Source organism: Carcharhinus amblyrhynchos, chromosome 18 (genome assembly GCF_965287045.1).
Source record: "Carcharhinus amblyrhynchos chromosome 18, sCarAmb.v2.hapA, whole genome shotgun sequence".
In the NCBI taxonomy this organism is placed as follows: Eukaryota; Metazoa; Chordata; class Chondrichthyes; order Carcharhiniformes; family Carcharhinidae; genus Carcharhinus; species Carcharhinus amblyrhynchos.
This window is the reverse complement of record NC_137341.1, coordinates 32352393-32373763: the sequence shown is the minus strand read 5'-3', so window position 1 is coordinate 32373763 and position 21371 is coordinate 32352393. Positions and strand designations below refer to the sequence as shown.

Sequence of the window (21371 nt, the reverse complement as noted above, 5' to 3'; positions counted from 1 at the left end):
CTTTACAGATCTGGATGGAATTTACCATACAGCTTGCTGTGCGTTTCACAGCAGCTGGAGACAGCCTACCAGTGGCAGGATCTTCTGGTCCTGCCATTGTCAACTTGGTTCCTGTTGAATACATCCCTCACCGCTGGGATATGTACAACAAAGCTGCACTGTTAGCAGGACTGCAAAATCCTGCTCGTGTGAATGGTTATATAGTTCCGATCCCTGGCTCACCCACACCCACTGCTCTTCCAATCAAACCTCTGCAGTCTGGAGTTCCTGACAACAGAGGTGTTTTTTTTAAAAGCCCTGTACCATTGTTCTGTACAAATTTAACATAACCTACTTACATTGTACTCTCCACCCCTATTAATAAAGCCTAGAAAGATGTATGCTTTATTAGACACACTCTAAACCAGTCCTACCAGCTTCAATGATTCATGTACATGTACATACAGGTCCATCTGCCTCAGCATCCACTTCAGAATTGTAATTATCCAACAAAACCTTTAATAGCTGGGAGCACAGGATAAGATCTCATTTCAGACCTGGACTGATTCTTTCAAGCTGAGCTAATGCATTTGTGTTTACTTGGATGTCCCCTGGGGGTTTCAGCGTAGAGTTTTGATTAGGTTCATTGACAGAGACAGAGTCATGTGCTTAATGGGAGGAGCTAAGCTTGCAGGGAAGAAATACTGTTCAGTTTCGTTTTTAAAAATAAAAGCAGTTGCTGTTTTGGACTGCCAGGAGAAACATGCATCTGTCTCTCGTCACTGGAGGTATTCTGAAAGCAGGAGGCTGAGATAAGCAAGAATTCCTGTTTTGCTAACTAATTTTAAAGATACATTTGGGTTTACATCTGTAAGAGGAATAGAGTGATTTGTTAGCAATTAAGAATTATATCTCATCATGTTTAGTTTGTTATAGTTGAACTATGTTGTTAAAATAAAATTTGTTTTTATAAAAGCTCCCTAGTGTATCAGTGGAATCACACCTGGAGTGAATCATATCCTCACATTAATTCCAAAATAACTGGTGTCTAGTCTGACTTCATAATATACTGTGGGGTTTCTGATCTGGTTCCTTAACACCATCAACTTGTTTATGTTCTCAGTGCACACTATCCTCCACAGTTTACAAGACTTCCAAAATTTTGTATCATCTGCAAATTTTGAAATTCTGTCCTGTACACCAAGGTCTAGGTCATTCGTATATAGCACTAGTAAAGCCCAGGTTCATTGGGATTATCATCATATGGTGAGTTCAGGCAGCTTTCGCTTTGCTTGATTTACACCTCAAATCCTACAAAGTTCTGCTCAGTGGGTTAATGATGAACATGCTGAGTCATTTAATTGACTAGAAAAATGAAGCACGTACTGGAGAAAGTGTTATTTGTTAGAGTGGAGTGATTGTATCACAAGTCCACTTGTAAAACAATGAATGACACCACTGGTACATCTCATTTATTTCTCAAGAATATATTTCTTAATTTTCACCTAGTCAAGAATCTTCATTGTATTTACAGAGATATTTTCATACAAGTAAGAATCAACAAAAGAAAATTATAAGAACAAAGTTGGAGATCTGACAGTACTGACTTAGAATAAAAATCAGGCTTGGGAAGCTGGCAAGAGCTGCAGTATAGGTGAAGGGAGGGGGGAGTGTAAGAGATCTTTGATCTGGAGCTCCCATGTCAAGCAATCCAATCCACAAACCCAGGCAACATGATCCTGTTTATGCTTGTATTTGAGGAGGGGCTTCTATCTGCTTTGCTGTTTCATTGGTGGATAGATCCAAAACCAGATCTATTCATATCAGCAAGTTGAGCAATACAGGAATTAATGGAAATCAGAAATCAGAACTTTGATGGACTTTAATTGTACAGAGAACAATTAGGGAGATCTGATAACATACATTTGTTAACATTATGATTTATGGATTCACTAGGATAGATCGAACAGGGAGGTAAGCAGGGTGATGTTAAGAACAGTTCTGCACATTAGGATGGTGTAATTCTGGAATTCTCCCCCAAAACTTAATGAGGCTGGTAGACTATTGAAAATTTCAAAACTGAAATTGATAGTTTTTTTCTGGCCCAGGGTATTAAGGATTACAGACTATGGTGGGCAGAAAAAGTTAAGATTCAAATCAGCCAAGAATGAATGGTGGAACAGACTTGAGGAGTTGAATGGCTTCCTCTTGCTGTTAGCACAATGGAGGCAAAGTCCAGGACCATTTACTGAATAGGTGATATTCCTATCAGGACACTAAAAAAAAATACACCATAATTAACAGAAGTTTGAGCTGACTTTTCAAACAGTGAAATTTGCTCACATCTTCCCCCTCTTTGGTTTCACATGCTCCACAACATCTCCTGAACAGAAATCAGGAAATCAGCTCAAACTTTCATCAATGTACCTATATGATAGACCACTAGGAGTTGAGACTGTGTAACCTTGTCTGTCCCTTTTAGCACAGCCAAGATCAGAGAGATGTTCTTGGATGTGATGACTCATTAGACAAACCTTGTCACTTGTTGAGAATAAGTTGATGAATGAATGCAGTAAGCAGGATTGGCCAGTATGACAATGGCCTGCCCAATTAGTCATTTTACTGTCACTAACTAGTAATTACTCAGTCTCATCGCTGCATTGGAGGAATACATATCACTCCATCCAGCCTTTCTAAAATTTCTCCGAGAGTCTCTTTGGAAAGTTGCTGCAGTTCTTGGAGTTCTTTGGTTAACGCAATTGCTTCAGCTTTTAGCTGCGTGATCACTTCTAATGCTGTGACACTCCCAGAGTTGTGTTGAGTAGGGGGAGGTTTAGTCCTGACACTAGTGGAGTTGGCTTTTAATGCCAGTCTAACATGGCAGTGTCGTCTTCTCTCGTGATTCACTCTGGCTTGCACTGCTGCCAGTTTCTGCTCCAGATCGTGCTGTGTCAGGAATACTGCTTCACATTGTCCTGTAAGATCTCCCATAGCTCGCTCTTTGTCCTTAATCTATTTGCAATGTAAATGACAAATAGGTCAGTTAAGTGGACATGAACACAAAAGTCCCATTGGATCAGCAGTCCCTCAATACTGACCCTATGACTGTCCAACACTCCCTCAGTACAGAACCCCCCCTGAAAATGCAGCATTTCCTCAGTACTGACCTCCCAACCTTAATAGTGCCACCCTCCCCCACAACAGTGCAACATTCCTTCAGTACTGATTTCCTCACCTCCCCCATAGTGTAGTGCTCTCTCAGTACTTCCCCTCCTGACACTGCAGCACTCCCTTAGCACTGACCCTCCTGATAGTGCAGCTTAGTTTTTGTCCTCAAGTCTCTGAAGTGGGACTTGAACAAAGAAACTTTTGGCTTAGAGCAGAAATGATTCTCTGGATTTGAGCAGTTCCTATAGATTGGACAGTAGATAATGTAACCCCACTATTTGAAAAAATAGAGAGAAAACAGAATTATAGACCAGTGAACCTGACATTGGTGGGAGGGATAATTCTAGAATTCATTATCAAAGGTTTTTAGAAAAACACTTGGAAAACAGTGTAGGATTGAACAGAATCAGCACAGATTTATGAAAGGGAAATTATACTTGACAAATCTACTGCAATTCCTGAAGGATGTAACAAGGGTCGATGAAAGAGAGAGCCAGTGGATATGGTTTATTTAGAAGGCTTTCGACAAAGTCCCACATAAGAGATTAGCATGTAAAATTAAAGTGCATGGGATTGGCGTAGTGTATTGAGATGAATTGAAAATTGATTGGTAGACAGAAAGCAAAGACTAGGAATAAAGGGGTCTTTTTCCGATCGGCAGGCAGTGACTAGTGGGGTAATGCTGGGATCCCAGCTAGTCACTATAGATATTAATGATTTAAGTGAGGGAACTAAATGTAAAACATGGGATTTTACAGCTTTGCTCAGGCGAGACAGGAAAATCTCGCCCGAGGTCAACAGACATTTCCATTGTTTGCCCCTCACCTGCTCAGATTCCGTGGCAGAGAGGGCAGAAGAACTCCGGCTAATATCTCCAAATTTTCAAATGACAAAGCTGATTGGGAGGGTGAGCTGTGAGGAGAATGCTGAGATGCTTCAGTGTGATTTGGACAAGTTGAGTAAGGGACAAATTAATGGCAGATATAGTATTATTTGGATAAATGTGGTAGCAAAAACAGGAAAACAGATTACTATCTGAATGGCCATAAATTAGGAGAGGGGAATGTGAAACATGATCTGGCTTTCTTTGTACACCAGTCACTAAAGGAAAGAACACAAGTGCAGCAGGCAGTTTAAAAAGGCAAATTGTATGTTGGCCTTCATAGAAAGAGGATGTACAGGAGCAGGAATATCTTGCTGCAATTATACAGGGTCTTGGTGGGGATATACTTGAAATAATGTGTGCAGTTTTGGTCTCCTTATCAGTAGAAGGATATTTTTGCCATAGAGGGAGTGTAGAAAAGGTTTGTCAGACTGATTCTTGGGAAGGCTGGCATGAGGAGAGATTGAGTTGATTAGGATTGTATTTAGTGGAGTTAGAATGAAGGAGGATCTCACAGAAATCCTTTTAAATTCTAACAAGGTAGGTGCAGAGAGGATGTTCCAAATGTGGGGGTGCCCAGAACCAGGGGTCACTGTCTGAGGACACAAGGTAGACCATTTAGGACAGAGATCAGGAGAAATTTTTTCACCCAGGTCAGCCTGCAGAATTCGCTTACAAAGTAGTTGAGGGCAAAGCACTGCATGTTTTCAAGAAGCAATTAGATATAACACTAGGGGCGAAGGGGATCAAAGGATATGGGGGAGAAGGTGGAATAAGCTTTATTAATACTATTAATTACTATTAAAAGCATTAAGTTGGCTGATCAGACATGATCATAACGGATGGCGGAGTAGGCTCGAAGGACTGAATGGCCTCCTTCTGCTCTACTTTGTATATTTCTATGAGCCAAGGTTGGTTCCAACTTGTACTGTGTCCACTAACCGAACAGAAAACCCTTGACACTGTTTCAACTCCTGCCTGATCATGTGTTCTTCCTTGATTTTAGAACTGCCTTCATCCCACCTGCTGTGACCTGCTACACCTTGAACATCAACAGAATCGTGGAGAGACCTTCTTTTCCAAGGAAAAGAATGATTATCCATCGACTTGCCCACTCCTTGTGTAAACTTTCAACTGTTCAGTGATGCAAGTGGGTCAAAGTTTTGAATCCCTACGCTGCCAATACTATACATCATCCAGCTCAAGGGCAATATTAAAATGAACAAAGTGTTGGTGCTATGCAGTCCATAGTTATTAAGAGGTAAAAAAGGGTTAGGCCTCAACAAGAGAGTGGGCTCCACCCAGAGGCAAAATGACACCCTACATAAACCACTGAAAGCAATCATGCCTCTCATTGGAACCCACTGAGGTAGCAGGAGGCTGAAGGTATTGTTTGGAATTTGAATGCTTGATGGCACAGGACCAAGAGTGGTATATTGTAACTGCTGACATTGAATAGCCTTGATTATAGAAAGTAGGACATAGATTCACCAGGATTACATGATTACAGTAGGGAGAGAAACCTTCGTGTGAGGGGGAATAAGAGATCCAGGAACCATTTCCAGAGGCAGGGAAGGATGTGGGTCATCAATTTAAATGGTCACAAAGAGTGTCAGGAGACAGGTTAGGAGGGCTATTCAGTGTTTAGGAAGGACAGACAGAAAGGAAAAGGTGGTGGAATTGCATTGTTGATCAAAGATTATATCGATACAATATTGAGGAAAGAAATAGATGATGTGAAATCTACATGGGTCAAGTTAAGGAACAAGAAGCAAAAACCGTTGGTGGGGATGCTATACAGATCACCAAGCTATAGTGGTAATGTTGGGAAAAGCATCAGACAGGAAGTCAGAGACGCATGTGTTAAAGAACACCTGTGATTATGGGCGACTTTAATCTGCACATAGATTGAGAGTCAAATTAGTCACAGTACAATAGGAGGAGGAATTTCTGGAATGCAATCAGGATAGTTTTCTGGAGCAATACGTTGAGAAACCAACAAGGAACAGACATCCTGGACTGAGTGTTGCGCAATGAGAAAGGATTAGTTAGCAAGCTAGTTGAGGAAACTCTTGAGGTTGAGTGACCATAATATGGTAGAATTCTTTGTGAAGGTGGATAGTGACGTAGTTGATTCTGAGACCAGGGTCCTCAATCTCAATAAAGGTAACTATGATGGTATGAAGTATGAATTGACCATGACGGACTTGGAAACATTACTGAAAGGAAAGACAGTGAACAGGCAATGGAAGGTATTTAACGAACAAACAGGTGAACTCCAGAAGTTGTTTATTCCTGTTTGGTGCTAGAGTGGTAAATAAGGGATATTAGAGTGAGTATCAGATTCAAAGAAGAAGCATACAAATTGGCAAGAAAAAGCATAAGCCTGAAGACTGGGAGCAGTTTAAAACTCGAAGGAAGACTAAAGGATTGATTAAGAAAGGAAAAAATAGAGTATGAAAATACACTAGCGGGGTATAGAACTGATTGTAAAAGTTTCTGTAGGTATATAAAGAGAAAAAAGGTTGACAAAATCGAATGCGAGTCCTTTACAGTCAGAAATGGGAGAATTCATAACGGGGAATAAAGAAATGGCCAAGGAATTAAATTCATACTTTGTTTCAGTCTTCACAAAGAAAGTCATGAATAATGTACCAAAAATTCTGAGAGAAACAAGTTTTAGCGAGAACCTGAAGGAAATCAGCATTAGCACAGGATGGTTTTGGGAAAATTGCTGGGATTGAAGAATAAATTGCTAGGTCCTGATAATCTTCATCCCAAAGTACTTTAAAAAAAAGGGGCCCTAGAAATAGTAGATCCATTGGTGGTTATTCTCCAAAATTCTTTGGATTCTGGACTGGTTCCTACACAGTGGATGGTGGCTAATGTGAGCCTGCTATTCAAAAAGCAAGGTAGAGAGAAAATAGGAAACTACAGACCAGAGAGCCTGACGTTGGTACTGGGGAAGTTACTAGAGTCCATTAACTCAGCATTTGGAAGGCAGTGATATAATCAGACAAAGTCTGTATGGATTTACAAAACGGAAATCACATTTGACGAACCTATTGGACGTTTTTGAGGATTTAACTAGTAGAGTTGACCGAGGAGAACCAGTGGATGTGGTTTATTTAGACTTTCAGAAGTCTTTCAACAAGTTCTCAAAGACCACTATGTAAAATTAAAGCACATGAGATTGCAGATAATGTCATGAGATGGATAGAAAGCTGGTTAGCAGATAGGAAGCAAAGAGTTGGCATAAATGGGTCTTTTTCTGATTGACAGTCAGTGACTAGTGGGGTTCCGCAGGGATTTGTGTTAGAACCTCAACTGTTCAGATTATATATTAATGATTTGAAAGAGGGAACTGAATGTGTAATCTCCAAATTTGCAGATGATACAAAATTGGATGAGAGGGTGAACTGTGAGAAGGATGCAGAGATGCTTCGTGTGATTTGGACAGGCTGAGCGTGTGGACATATGCATGGTAGATGCAGTATAATGTGGATAAATGTGAGGTTATTCACTTTGGTAGCAATAATAGGAAGGCAGCTTATTACTTGAATGGTGTAAACAGAGAGATGGAGACTCAACGAGACCTTGGTGTCCTTGTGCATCAGTCACTGAAAGCAGGTAGGTACAGCAGGCAGTAAAGAAGGCAAATGGTATATTGAAAGGATTAAAAAATAGGGATAGGGATGTTTTGCTGCAATTGCATAGGGCTTTGGTGAGGCCACGTCTGGAGTACTGTGTAGTTTTGGTGTCCTTGTCTGAGGAAAGATGTCCTTGCCGTAGAAGGAATACAGGAAAGGATTACCAAGCTGATCCTACGATGACAAGTCTGTCATATGGAGGAGAGATTAAGTCTGTTAGGATTATATTTACTGGAGTTTAAAAGACTGAGAGGAGATTTCATAGAAACTTATGAAATTCTAACAGGGTTAAACAGAATAGATTCAGAAAGAATGTTCCCAATGGTGGGAGAGTCCAGAACTAGGGGTCATAGCTTGAGGGTAAGGGGTAAACCTTTTAGAACCGAGGTGAGGAGAAATTTCTTCACCCAGAGGTTGCTGAATTCACTACCACAGAATGTAATTGAGGCCAAAATGTTGTCTGATTTCAATAAGAAATTAGATATAGCTCTAAGGGCTAAAGGAATCAAGGGATATGGGGGGGAGTAGAGATCAGGATATTGGATAAGATCAGCCATGATCAAAATTAATTTTAAAGGGCCAAATGACCTACTCCTGTTTCCAGTTTCTATGTTTACACAGAAGGTTATTGGAATGTAGAATGTTTTGTTGTTGGGAGCAGTCAAGGTAGAGGTCATGATCCTTTTCCATATGACAAACTTATAACATATTCTATGTTCCTCACATTGTGAGTTTATGTCAGTTTTTCAGCTGCTCTGAGTTATGGCAACTATACACCTGATTGGAGGTGGCTGTCCAAACATTATTGAGTGGAGTATTTAACTCCGAAGTACAACAAATGGTTACCCTTTCATCTTTCACTGTTCTTCGGTCCTGCAGCTCCGATTGCAGTTTCAGCAGCTCACCACAGAGTTTATCTATTTCTCTGAAGAGATCACTTTCCCTGCAGTTCCCTCTCTGGTCTAATGAGTGGCCAGTGACTGGTACAACATTTACATTCAGCAGCTCCTGGGTAGCCTGCAGCTTGGCAGACAGCACACTTTGCTGAGAAGGAACAAACATTTGTTATTAATCTCAATCTGGGTTGCTGATCACATCCTTTCCTCCATGTTTAAGACCAGGCCAAAAAACCCAACAATCTCACTATCTCAAAGGTCATCTTTTAAACCATAACCTTGTAACATCAATGGAGGACATTTACTATCATTATGAATGCTGGCAACAGAAATAGTGGGAATTCCTGGAAAAGGGAAAAAAGGGGCAATAGGAAACCCTATGCAAGTCTCTTGCTGAATGTGGGAACATTGGTTAGCCTGATAGTTAAAGAATGCCCTCCATTTGGATGTGTATTTTGCAATGTGCCTTGATGTGGGTTCCAGCAGGACTGGAGAAACAAGACTGTGGCTGGTACATTGTGCAGGTTCTACCTCATCAGGTATAGCTGTACAGTAGAAGGAACAGGGCTGCTTTGCCTTTCAAATTCCAAAAACAGAGTGAAGTCTTGTCCCTTCTCTATAGGTTACTTCTACAGTTCTGTATAATCTGCCAGTGTATTCAGTCTGCATGAAGGTCTGACCATTGAAATCAATGGAATAAAATCAGTCCTTTAATTTCAAACAGTGGGGCAAACCTGTACAAACTCATTTCAACAGCAAGTGCAATAATTTGTAGAGTTACACCGTGTCTGTACTGTTACGAGCATACTGTGCAGGATTTAACCTAAGTAATGTTTCTGGCAACACTGCTCAGTAACACAATTGTTCTCTTACCATCCACTGCCAGTATAAGGGTTCCAGCCGCTTCCACTCCAGATAAGCCTCCAATTGCATGTTCTCATGCTCCAGGCGCTGCACAAACTATGGTATTGAAAATGGCATTAATAAAGGAACAGAAAGAGACAGACTTGTTTTGATAACCTGAAACAGTAGTCATATCTGTAGGGCAGGCACAGAAGACAGAACAACTTGACAAGATAAATCAAATTCTCAGAGATAGCACAGTCAGGTACAGTTAGCTGGTGTCAAATTGAGGAGATAAATTGGGAGAAATTATTTGTCTGTTGCTGTAAGATCCAATGTAGTTGCTGGATCTTTATATCCTGTATTCACACTACTGAATTAGTCTGGGCAGCATTCATCAGTACCTCTGGTTAAGGCAGCGGGCTGGATTCTCCGGCTATTCATATTAGCAGGATTTTCCCATCCCACTGCAATGGATGGACATTTGGCTGAGCACCAAATTCTCCATCCTCTCTGGCAGCAATGGTGAGGTGTGAACAGTCAGAATTCCAGCCAGTGAGTTGCTGAGCCAGACAGTAGAATTATTTTCGGTTTGAGCCCAAGTCTGGGCTGTTTTTTGATCTTAACCAGTGAGACTTAAGAGCGGTTAAATCTGGCCTCAGATCCAAGTGTTGAAAAATGAAAATATGATCAGTATTCCCATTCTCCATCACTATCCAGCAATCCCTGAAGTGCCCTGTACATAAACTGGTTTAGCTAATTTCAGCCTCAGCTGTGATGCTTCCAGTTAAATATTCTTCCAGTGCCAAATTTTTGTGTTCTTGTATGAACAGTTCAGTGAATGAGCCATCAGACAGTTCCCATTGAATTCCCCACCAGATTGTCATCACCCTCAAGAGTTGATATTTAAAAGCCTGAAGGGCAACCATCGCAGTTTGGTGCAGAATGTAGCTACCATTCAGTATTAGACAGTAGCAATGGTCACACATTCACTAACTAATGGGAGTCACATTCATGTAGTAAGGGAAAGTCTTGGTTTGGCAGTTACTATTAGCCAAATAGAGAGCACTGACAATCAATTAGTTGTGACTATGTTGCAAGTATTTGCATTCCAACTGTAGATACGAAATAGGTGAAAAAAGTAGGCCATTTGATCCCTCCAGCTTGCTCCATTTAATAAGAACATGGTGGATTTGTTTGTGTTGAGATCCCATCTATACCAAATAACCTTTAGATCCTTTTGCCCAATAAGAACACATCTACCTCCATCTTAAAAATATTCAGTTTCCCTGCTTCTACTGCTTTCTGAAGCAGGGTTCAGTGTTGCACAACCCTCAAATATCTCAGTTCCATAAAGCATTCCCTAATTTTAAGTGTGTCCCTCTCTCTGGACTCACCCACAAGGGGAAAACATCGTTTCAACATTTGCCTTGTCAAGACCATTCAGGATCTTAAGTAGGTCAATCAAGTCACCCCTCACTTCTAAGCTCTAGTGGAAACGATCCCAGTCTTTCCAACCTATCCTCATAAGACAACTCGCTCATTTCACGTATCAATCTAGTAAACCTAATCGTCTCCAATGCATTTATATCTTTTCTTAAGTAGATTTATTGACTACAGCTCAGCCTTTAACACCATTATCCCAACAAAATACATCTCCAAATTCTGTGGCCCAGAGCTTGGTTCCTCCCTCTGACTGGATTCTCAACTTCCTAACCCATAGATGGCAATAAAGATAGATAATGACACTTCCTCCACAATTATCCTCAACACCAGTGCCCCACAAGACTGTGTCTTCTTACTACACTCCTGCGTGGCCAAATTCCAATCCAACACTATTTTGAAGTTAGCTGATGACATCACTGTAGCAGATCCATCTCAAACAACGACAAGATGAAGCACAGGAAAAGGATGGAGAAACTGGTGAAATGTTGCGGTAACAACAATTTCTCCCCCAGTGTTAGTAAAACAAAGGAGATAGTCATTGACTTCAGGAAACGTAGCAGAAAACACGTCCATCTACATCAATGTAGGTGAAGTGGAAATGGTAGAGATTTTCAAGTTTGTAGGTGCTCAGATCACCAAATATATGTCCTGGTCCCTCCATACCAACACTACAGTTAAAAAAGTCCACAGAAGGCTAAGGAAATTTGGCAATTCCACTATGACACTCTCTAATCTTTAGAAATTGAACATAGAAAGCATCTTTTCCAGATACATCACAGCTTGGTGTGGCTCCTGCACTGACCACAATCATGAGAAACTACAAAATGTTGTGAATGTAATCTAGTCCATCACACAAACCAGCCTCTCATCCATCAACTCCATCTGATCTTCCTGCTGCCTCAGAAAAGCAGCCAGCATATTCAAGGGCCCCATGCAGCCCAGATATACTCTCATCTACCTCTTCCATCAGGAAAAAGATACAAATGTCTGAGATAATGTACCAACTCAAGAACAGTTTCTTTCCTGTTGCCAGACTTTTAAATGGTCCTATTATATATTAAAGGTGATCTTTTTCTTCGGTTATCTGTAATTCCAACAGTATATTCTGCACCCTATCCTTTCCTTCTCCCGTGTACTCTATAGACAGTACATTTTATCTGTGTAGCATGCAAGAAAGAGTACACGTATCAGTAAATTAAATAATAAATTAATACTGCATACAGTATTCATGATGCAGCCTCAGCAATGCCCTGGATAACTCAAACATAACAGTCACTTTTATATTCAATTCCTCTTGTAATGAAGGATAGCATTCCATTAGCGTTCTTGACTACAGTCTGCACCGGCATACTAATTTTGTGACTACTACACAAGGACATCCAAATCCCTTTACACTTTTGGTATTCTGTCACCCTCTATTTAAGTAATAGTTTTTTATTCTTCCTGTCAAACTTCAAATTTTCCCACATTATACTCCATCTGCCATATCTTGCCCAGTCAATTTTAAGTTTATTCATTAGTGTTACAAGTAAGCTTACACCAAGTTGTAATGAAGTTACTGTGAAAATGCCCTAGATGCCACACTCTGGCACCTGTTCGGGTATACTGAGGAAGATTTTAGCAAGGCCAATCCACCTAACCAGCACGTCTTTTGGACTCTGGGATGAAATGAAAGCACCTGGAGGGAACCCATGCAGACACAGGGAAAATGTGCAAACTCTGTACAGATAGTGACCCAAGCCAAGAATCGAATCTGGGTCCCTGATACTGTGGGACAGCAGTGCTAACAAGTATGCTACAACCTATGTCCATCTGCAAACTCCATGTGTCTTTTTTACAAGATATTTTCCTACCTACGTGTCATCAAATTTGTTACCATGCCTTTGCTTCTTTCATTTAAGTCATTGAGGTAAATTGTAAAAAAGAGTTGAAACCCCAGCACAAACCCCTGCATGACTGCCACTTGTTACATCCTGCCAACCACACCAAAGGCACATTTTTGTACACTAGTTTTCCGCTTGCCATCTAGCCAATCTTCAATCCAAGCTAATATATTACTCCTTATATCATGAGCTTTTTGTTTGCAATCACCTTTGATGTGGCACCTCATCAAATGCTTTCTGGAAATCCAAGTACGTTACATCTGCAGGCTCCCTTCTATCCACAGCTACTCCTTCAAAAAACTCTTAAATAGGGGAAGAAATTTAACCATTCATAAAATCATGTTTGACTCTTCTCAATTACCTTGAGCTTGTCTAAATGCCCAGCTAGAACCTCTAATTCTAAAACCTTCCCCAAGACAGACAACAAGCTAACTGGCCTATAGTTTCTGTTTTATGCCTCGCTCCTTTCTTGAAGAGGGGTTATATTTGCTACTTTCCAGTCTTTTGGAACCATTCCAGAATTAAATGAAGTTTTGAAAATTAACACCAACACATCTACCATCTTATTCACCACCTCTTTTAAGACCAAGGATGAAGTGCACCAGAATCTGGAGGCCTGTCAGTCCACAGCTTCATCAATTTGCTCAGTACAGCTTCCCTAGTTATTTTAATTTCATCAAGTTTCTCTCTCCCCTCAACCTACCAATTTACAGCTATTACTGGAAAGTTTCTTGTATCTTCTATAGTAAATAGAGAAGCAAAACATTTGTTCATATCATCTACCAATTCCTTATTATCTACTATAAATCTCCCATCCTCACCAACATTTACTTTACTTACTCTTTTCCTTTTGTTTTGCATTCCTAGCTACCTTCCTCTCATACTTTAATTTCTTTCTCCTGATTAATATTTTAGTCATTCTCTATTGTTCTTTATATTCTGACCAATCATCTGACCTCCACTCATTTTTGTGTAGTAAAATGGTTTTTCCTTAAGTTTAATGCTTTCTTTAACTTCTTTGGTAAACCACAGATGGTGGCTCCTTCTATTTTTAGAATTTTGATTTGCAGCAAGAATACATTTATTCTGAGTATTCTGAAATATCCCCTTAAATATCTGCCACTGCTTCCCAATTGATCTACCCTGTAGTCCAGAATCCCAGGTTCACTTCACCCGGCTCAGTATTTGTGGCCACAAAGTTTTCCTTATTTAAGTTTAAAATACTAATCTTAAATCCACTCTCTCCCCTTTCAAATTGGACGTAAAACTCAATCATATTGTGGTTACTGCTACCTAGAGGTACCTTTACCTTAAATACTAAGTCTAAAATAATCTGCACTTTGTTAGGTGTTATTCTCAGAAGCTACATCCAAGAACTCCTCATTCAGGCTATTATTGCCAATCTGACTTTTCCAACAGATTAAAGTCACCCATTATTGCCATTCCTTTAGCACAAGCCCCCAATGTTTCTTCTTATATACTTTGCCCCTCCACGTGGTTACCATTAGGGGACCTGTAAAACACTCCCACTAATGATTCCTTTCACCTACTATTGCTAATCTCACCCAATCTGATACCACATCCTAATCTCCTGAACCAAAATCATCTCTAACTATTGCACCAATGCCATCCTTGATCAACAGTGCTACCCTTCCACTTTTACCTAGCTTCCTAGCCTTCTTGAATATCATATACCCCCTGATATTCAGGACCCAATCCTTGTCCTTCTGGGGCCAGGTCTCTGTAATAGCTATTAGAATATGTTTATTTACTTCAACGTGTATTATGAACTAGCTGTACAAAGAAAACCATAGGATTATACTTTACCACCTGTGTAGAAAGGGAGATCTTTATGTAGTCTGGGCCACAACCAGCTCACCTCAGTATACTGTTTAGGATCTTGCATCAGGTGTGTTTCAGTTGCAGACAAGTGATCAAAGTTCTGGCTGCTGCTGCATCCTCTGGTGTACAAATGGATCTGAAATCCAACATCACAGATCAGAGCAAGAGTTGTTTCACTGGTCCTGTAATGGACTTGCAAACAGAAACAAGCTTCAACTCACATAGTGGCCATTTGTCTTTTGCTGCCTGTGTTTAATTTATGCTCTCATGACTAATTTATGCAATCCCATTCTCCTGTGTTCTCCTAAAACTCCACTGTAAAATGTGAAGACAAGGGAGAAATTAAGCAGGAAAGTCAGAGAAGATCAGGTTCTCATGTGGAGAGAAACATTGGCAGAGATTCAATGGGCAGTATGGCCCATTTCTGTTTTGGAACAGAAAATGATTTTATGCTACATCCAGGGTTTTCTAACTGCCAGTCAAACTAAGTCTATACAGCAATTGTCCTGCCTACGCAAAAGAGACTTGGATTGTGTACCAATGTCATGCCAAGAAACTCAGCCTCTTTCATTTGAGCTGCTTCTGGAAGCTTCTGAAGAGCAGATGGCAGGACAAAATACCAGATACCATGGGGCTCACCCGAGCAGACATCTCAAGCAGTTACACCATACTGAGACTGTCACAACTGAGTTGGGCTGGTCATGTAGTCATAATGCCACTTAAAGTGATTAATCTATGGAGAGTGCGAGTCTGGAATGCAGTCTCATGATGGTCAAAGTAAGCTTACAAGGACATTCTGAAGGCTATGCTTAGGAGCTCTAACATCAACTTTGCATCCTGGAAGAAGTTCCTTCTGGATTGCTGCACTTGGTGCAACCAAATAAAAAAACTGTGATTTTCTTCAAAAGCAAGCACAGATCGATACCAGAGAAAATTCAAGTGAAAATTCCAAGCCAGCAGCCATCCAAAACTCAATCTGCTATATCCAGTCCCATTTGCAGCAGGAGCTCCCAGATGCACTTCAGCCTTAGCAGTAACTTGTGTACTTCCCGGAACCCCACTAAACACTCCAGGTGATGAACATAGTCATCTTCTCCTCAAAGACCGAACAAGATTATTAACTGCATCATCATCATCATCGCTCTGCCTAAAGGCAAGTTCTTGGCTCATTTTTTATTATGCTTTATTCTAAGTTGATTCGTTGGCACTTTGTCAGTGGTGATTTGCCTTTGCTTTGCACTCATTGGAGCAGGACAAAATATTCCTCAGCTGGAATGAGTTTGGAACCTGCACTGTTAGCATTATACTGAACCATACACTAGCCATCCAGGCAACACACACAACCACTTCGTTCCCTTTCAACAGACAATGGGTTTTCTAGCCTTTTAATTCAGATTGCAGGTTTGATTGTGGAAGCCTGGTCACCCTAAATAACACCTCCACAATGCACAAATTGTGACACACATCTGAGTTGAGGCAGCACTGACAATCCATGATCGCTTAGTACACAGCATTAACCCAACCTCAATGTGCCACTATCTTAAACTTCAGCTGCATCTTATCTGATGAAGCACAACTCAGATGCAACTGGTCCTGATGCTTATGAGAGGTTGAGAGTGATGACGTATAAAGGTCAGTGTCAATGTATACCTTGTAGAGAGCAGAACACCTCTCCTGCTGAACACTGTAAAGACTTCGCCAGCGGAACCGCAGCTTCCCTTGTAAACACTGCAGGTATCGCACATCCATTCCCATTGGGTGTCTACCATCCTGAATGTCCAGTCTCTCCATGGAGCGGATGGGTATAGTCTGTCTGCACTAAAAGCAAACATCACCACCACAATTACTAATGGTCAATTCAGTCAAGCGTTCCATCACAATGCTATCTCAGATTTAAAAAAGTTCTTATTGAATGATTGCTTCAAGATGCTGAAGTAGTTTTAGTACAGTGTGTCTGTGTGCTCTTACGTAGAAACACCAAAGATAGGGCCAAATGGCCTCCAGCTCCTCCGGGCCTGCTCTTCCACCACAATCATGGCTGATCATCCAACTCAATAGCCTAATCCTCCTTTTTCCCCCCAATACCTTTGATCCCATTCGTCCCAAGTCCTATATCCAGTCAGCCCTTGAACAAATTCAATATTTTGGCATCAACTACTTCCTGCGGTAATGAATTCCACAGGCTCACCACTCTCAGGTGAAGAAATGTCTCCTCACCTATGTCCTAAATGGCCTACTCTGAATTCTCAGACTGTGACCCCTGGTTCTGGACTCCCCTGCCATTGGGGGCATCCTCCCTGCAACTACTCTGTCTAGTCCTGTTAGAATTTTAAGATTCTATGAACTCCCTCCTCATTTGTCTGAACTCCAGTGAAAACAATCCTAACCTAGTCAATCTCTCCGATACGTCAATCTCGCCATCCTTGGAATCAGCCTGATAAACCTCTGCTGCACTCCCTTGAGAGCAAGAACATCCTTCCTCAGAAAAGGAGGCCAAAAACTGCACACAATACTCTAGATGTGGCCTCAAGGCCCTGTATAATTGCAACAACACATCCCTGCTCCTGTATTCGAAACCACTCGCAATGAAAGCCAACATGCCATTTGCCTTCTTTACCACTTGCTGCACCTGCATGCTTACCTTCAGTGACTGGTGCATGAGGACACCCAACTCCCACTGCACACTCCCTCTCCCAAATTACATCCGGTTCAGGTAGTAATCTGCCTTCTTGTTTGTGTCCAAACTAAATAACCCCAAGTTATACTGCATCAGCCATTGATTAGCCCACTGACCCATCCAGATCATTCTGAAACATCTCTGCATCCTTGTCACAGTTCACCCTCCCACCCAACTTGGCATCATCTGCAAACTTTGAGATGTTACATTTTGTTCCCTCATCCAAATCATTAATATATATTGTGAATAACTGGAGTCCCAGCACCAAGCCCTGTGGCAGTCCATTAATTGCTGCCTGTCAATTTGAAGACCACCCATTAATTCCTACTGTTTGTTTTCTCTCTACCAGTTTTTTATCCACCTCAATACATGTCCCCCAGTCCCATCCACTTTAATCTTGCATGATAATCTCTTGTGCGGGACTTTGTCAAACGCCTTCTGAAAGTCCAAATATACCACATCTTCTGGTTTCCCTCTTGTCAACCCTTCTAGTTACATTTTCAAAGAATTCGAACAGATTTGTCATGCACCATTTCCCCTTCCTAAATCCACACTGACTCTGTCTGATCCTGCCACTGCTTTCTAAATGTTCTGCTATAAAGTCCTTGACAATGGATTTGAAAATTTTCCTCACTACCAATATTAAGCTTACAGGTCTATAATTCCCTGTTTTCTCTTTACCTCCCTTTTTGAATATTGGAGTAACATTCACTATTCTCCAATCTGCAGGGACTGTTCCAGAGTCTAGAATCCTGGAAGATAACCACTAATGCATCCACTATTTCTTGAGCCACTCCCTTAAGTGCCTTTGGATGTAGATTATCAGGCCCTGGGGATTTATCTGCTTTCAATCCCATCAATTTTCCTAATACTGATCTCCCTCAGTTCTTCCCTCTCACTAAATCTTGCATTCTCCAACATTTCTGGCATTTGATTTGTGTCCTCTTTTGTGAAGACAGAACCAATGTATTCAGTTGCTCGGCCATTTCTTTGTCCCCTGTTGTACATTGCCCCCGTTTCTGTGTCAGGGGACATATATTGGTCTTCTCTAACCTCTTTCTCTTCACCTACCTATAAAAACTCTTAGTGTCAGTCTTTACGTTCTCTACAAGCTTATTTTTGTACTGTATTTTCCCCTTCTCAATCAATCCCTTGGTCCTTCTTTGCTGAATTCTAAACTGCTCCCAATCCTCAGACCTATTTTTTTTGGCAATCTGTACGTTTCTTTCTTAGATTGGATACTTTCTTTAATTTTCTTTGTATGCCATGGATTGGCCCTCTTACCCATTTTGCTTTTGTGCCAGACAGGAATAAACAGTTGCTGCAGTTCCCCCATGCATTCCTTGCATGTTTGCCATTGCCTATCCACTGTCATTCCTTTAAGTAACTCTTCCCAATCCATCAAGGCCAACTCACAGCTCATATTCTCAGTTTCTTTTATTAAGATTCAGCACCTTAGTCTCCGAAAGAAACTACTTCACTCTCCATCTAAAAAAAAATTATTCTATGTAATGGTTGCTCATCCCCAGGGAGTCTCGTACAGCTAGATGGGCAATGATTCCCTTCTCATTACACTGTACCCAGTCTAAGATGGCCTGCTCTCTAGTTGGTTCTTCCACATATTGGTCAGGAAAACCAACCTGTATTTACTCCAGGAATTCCTCCTCCACGCCATTGTAGCTAATTTGATTTGCCTGAATGTATGTGCAGATTAAAATCACCCACGATCTCCAATATTCCCTAACCTAATTTCATGTTTAACACCATTCCCAACATCACCAGTGCAATTTGGGGTCTATATGTGACATCTATTAATGTTTTTTGCCCCTTGCTATTTCTCAACTCTACCAAACAGAATCCATGTTGTCAGAACTAATATCCTTCCTCACTATTGTGTTAATTTCCTCTTTATCCAGCAGAGCCACTTCACAATTTTTTCCTTTATGCCTGTCCTTCCAAAATATTGAATACCCTGGGACATTCAATTTAGATCCCTGGTCACCCTTCAGCCATGTCTCCGTAATCCCGATTACATTGTACCTGTTTACATCTACCCGCGCGATTCGTTCATCCACTTCATTGCAAATGCTCCACGCATTAAGGCACAGAGCCTTTAAGCTTGTCTTTTTAAGGTTGTTTGTCTTGTTCCCAATATTTTTTTCTATACCTCTGTTTAAACTTTGTCCTTGGTTTCTCTGCCTATCACTATTCTTATTCCCTCTTCTACCTTCTGTTTTTGTCCTTGCTCCCTCATTCTCTGACTCCTTACGTAGGTTCCCACCTGCCCCGGGTATATTAGCTTAAACCCTCCCCAGCCGCTCTAGCGAACAGTCCCCTAGGACATCAGTCCCAGTCCTTCCCAGGTGTAACCCGTCCGATTTGTACAGGTCCTATCTCTCCCAGAACCTTCCCAATGCCCCAGGAATCTGAAACCCTGCCCCTTACACCATCTCTTTAGTCACATTTATCTGATATATTCTCTCATTTCTACTCTGACTAGCATGTGGCACAGGTAGTAATCCTGAAATCACTACCTTTGAGGTATGATTTCTTAACTTTCTTCCTAGCTCCCTTTTAGGGCCTTATCCCTTTTTTTAAACCTATGTCGTTTGTGCCAATGTGTACCACAGCTACTCAGCCTCCCCCTCCAGAATGTCCTGTACCCGCTCTGAGACATCTTTGACCCTAGCACCAGAGGTCAAACATACCATCCTGGAGTCTCATTTGCAGCCACAGAAACACCTGTCTATTCCCCTTACAACTGAATCCCCTATTCTTATTACTCTGGCACACTTTGTACCCCTCCCCCCTGCAGCAGAACCAACCATAATGCAACGAGTTTGGCTGCTGCTGTTTTCCCCAGAGTGGTCATTCTTCTTAACAGTATCCAAAGTGGTATATCTGTTTTTCAGGAGAATGGCCACAGGAGATTTCTGCATTACCTGCCTATCTCTCTCTTGCTCTGCCTGGTGGTCACCCATTCCCTTCCTGCCTGCGGAATCTGAGCCTGTGACCACCTCGCTATACATGCTATCCACGATACTGTTTGACTCGCGTGCTACCACGCTTTATTAATAGCCAGTTGAGGGTGTGATTGCCATGAACACTGTTCTGTGCTTCTGCACACTGAAACATCACTTTAGAAATGCCATTTAAAAATATCTACATTCAATAACAATTTGGGAATAATGTGGGTTCCACGCCAAACAACAGTGAGACTGTCAATAAGGAAATGGCATACATGATAAATAATTAGACTCAACGGATACAGTGGCTACTGCTCTCCTACATTCAGCAGTATGGATGGAAATATAAAATTACAGTGACTTCGATAAATTTCAAGTGAATGAGCAAAACAATGGCAAATTAATTTCAATCTAGGCAAATATCAGTTTATCCACTTTGAACCTAAAATAGATAGAATAACATTCTTTCTAACAGTGGAGGTCCAAAAGAGATCTTGCGGTCTGGGTGCAGAAAATAATTAAAGAGACTAATAGAATGCTGGCCTTTATATCTAGAACAACAGGGATAGAGTCACCTTTCAACTGTGCAAAGCCATGGTTAGATCATACCTGCATTACTGTGACTAGCTCTGGGTACCGTACCTTGAGAAAGATGTGCTGGCCTTGGAGGAACTGCAGCAAGAGTCACCAGAATGATACCAGGATTCTAATGGTTAAATTACAAGGAAGAGTACAGAAACTATGGTCATATTTCTTAAAATTTGAAAGGCTGAGGGGTGATTTTATCAAATATTTCATGGAGTCCATGGAGCTAGTGGCCTCCTTGTAATGACTCAATATTAAAAGGAACAGGTAGAGTAGATTAAGAAAAACTATTTCTGCTATGGAGTAAGGGCCATAATCTGAAAAATCAGAGCCAGCGTTTTCAAGAGTGAAATTTGGAAACAGTTTACAAAGGGTTGTAGAAGTTTGGAACTCTTCCACAAACAGCATTTGATGCTGAATCAGTTGCAAGTTCATTTCTAAGATCGATGGATTTTTGTCATCCTAAGATAAGATACAGGGGACAAAGACAGACAAATGGAGTTAGGTTGCAGTTATGATCACGTTGAATGGTTTTAGCAACTTCTATGGTCTC

At 41.1% G+C, this 21371-nt stretch overlaps 1 protein-coding gene across 5 annotated transcripts in view; it reads right to left on the bottom strand.

The window, feature by feature from the left end:
- Positions 1 to 1427: 1427 nt before the first annotated feature.
- The window catches only part of tedc1 (tubulin epsilon and delta complex 1), a 28279-nt gene continuing 8335 nt past the window's right edge, over positions 1428 to 21371 (bottom strand). For 4 of the 5 annotated variants that reach the window (XM_080206675.1, XM_080206680.1, XM_080206679.1 and 1 more), the window contains 5 exons: positions 16241 to 16408; positions 14628 to 14726; positions 9450 to 9536; positions 8527 to 8724; positions 1428 to 2991 (listed from right to left, as the gene is read on the bottom strand). In XM_080206675.1, coding sequence (XP_080062801.1) covers positions 2629 to 2991; positions 8527 to 8724; positions 9450 to 9536; positions 14628 to 14726; positions 16241 to 16408 — 915 coding nt within the window. In that variant the 3' untranslated portion in view covers positions 1428 to 2628. The remainder of the gene's footprint in view (positions 2992 to 8526; positions 8725 to 9449; positions 9537 to 14627; positions 14727 to 16240; positions 16409 to 21371) is intronic. The other variant, XM_080206677.1, reaches the window with a different exon arrangement.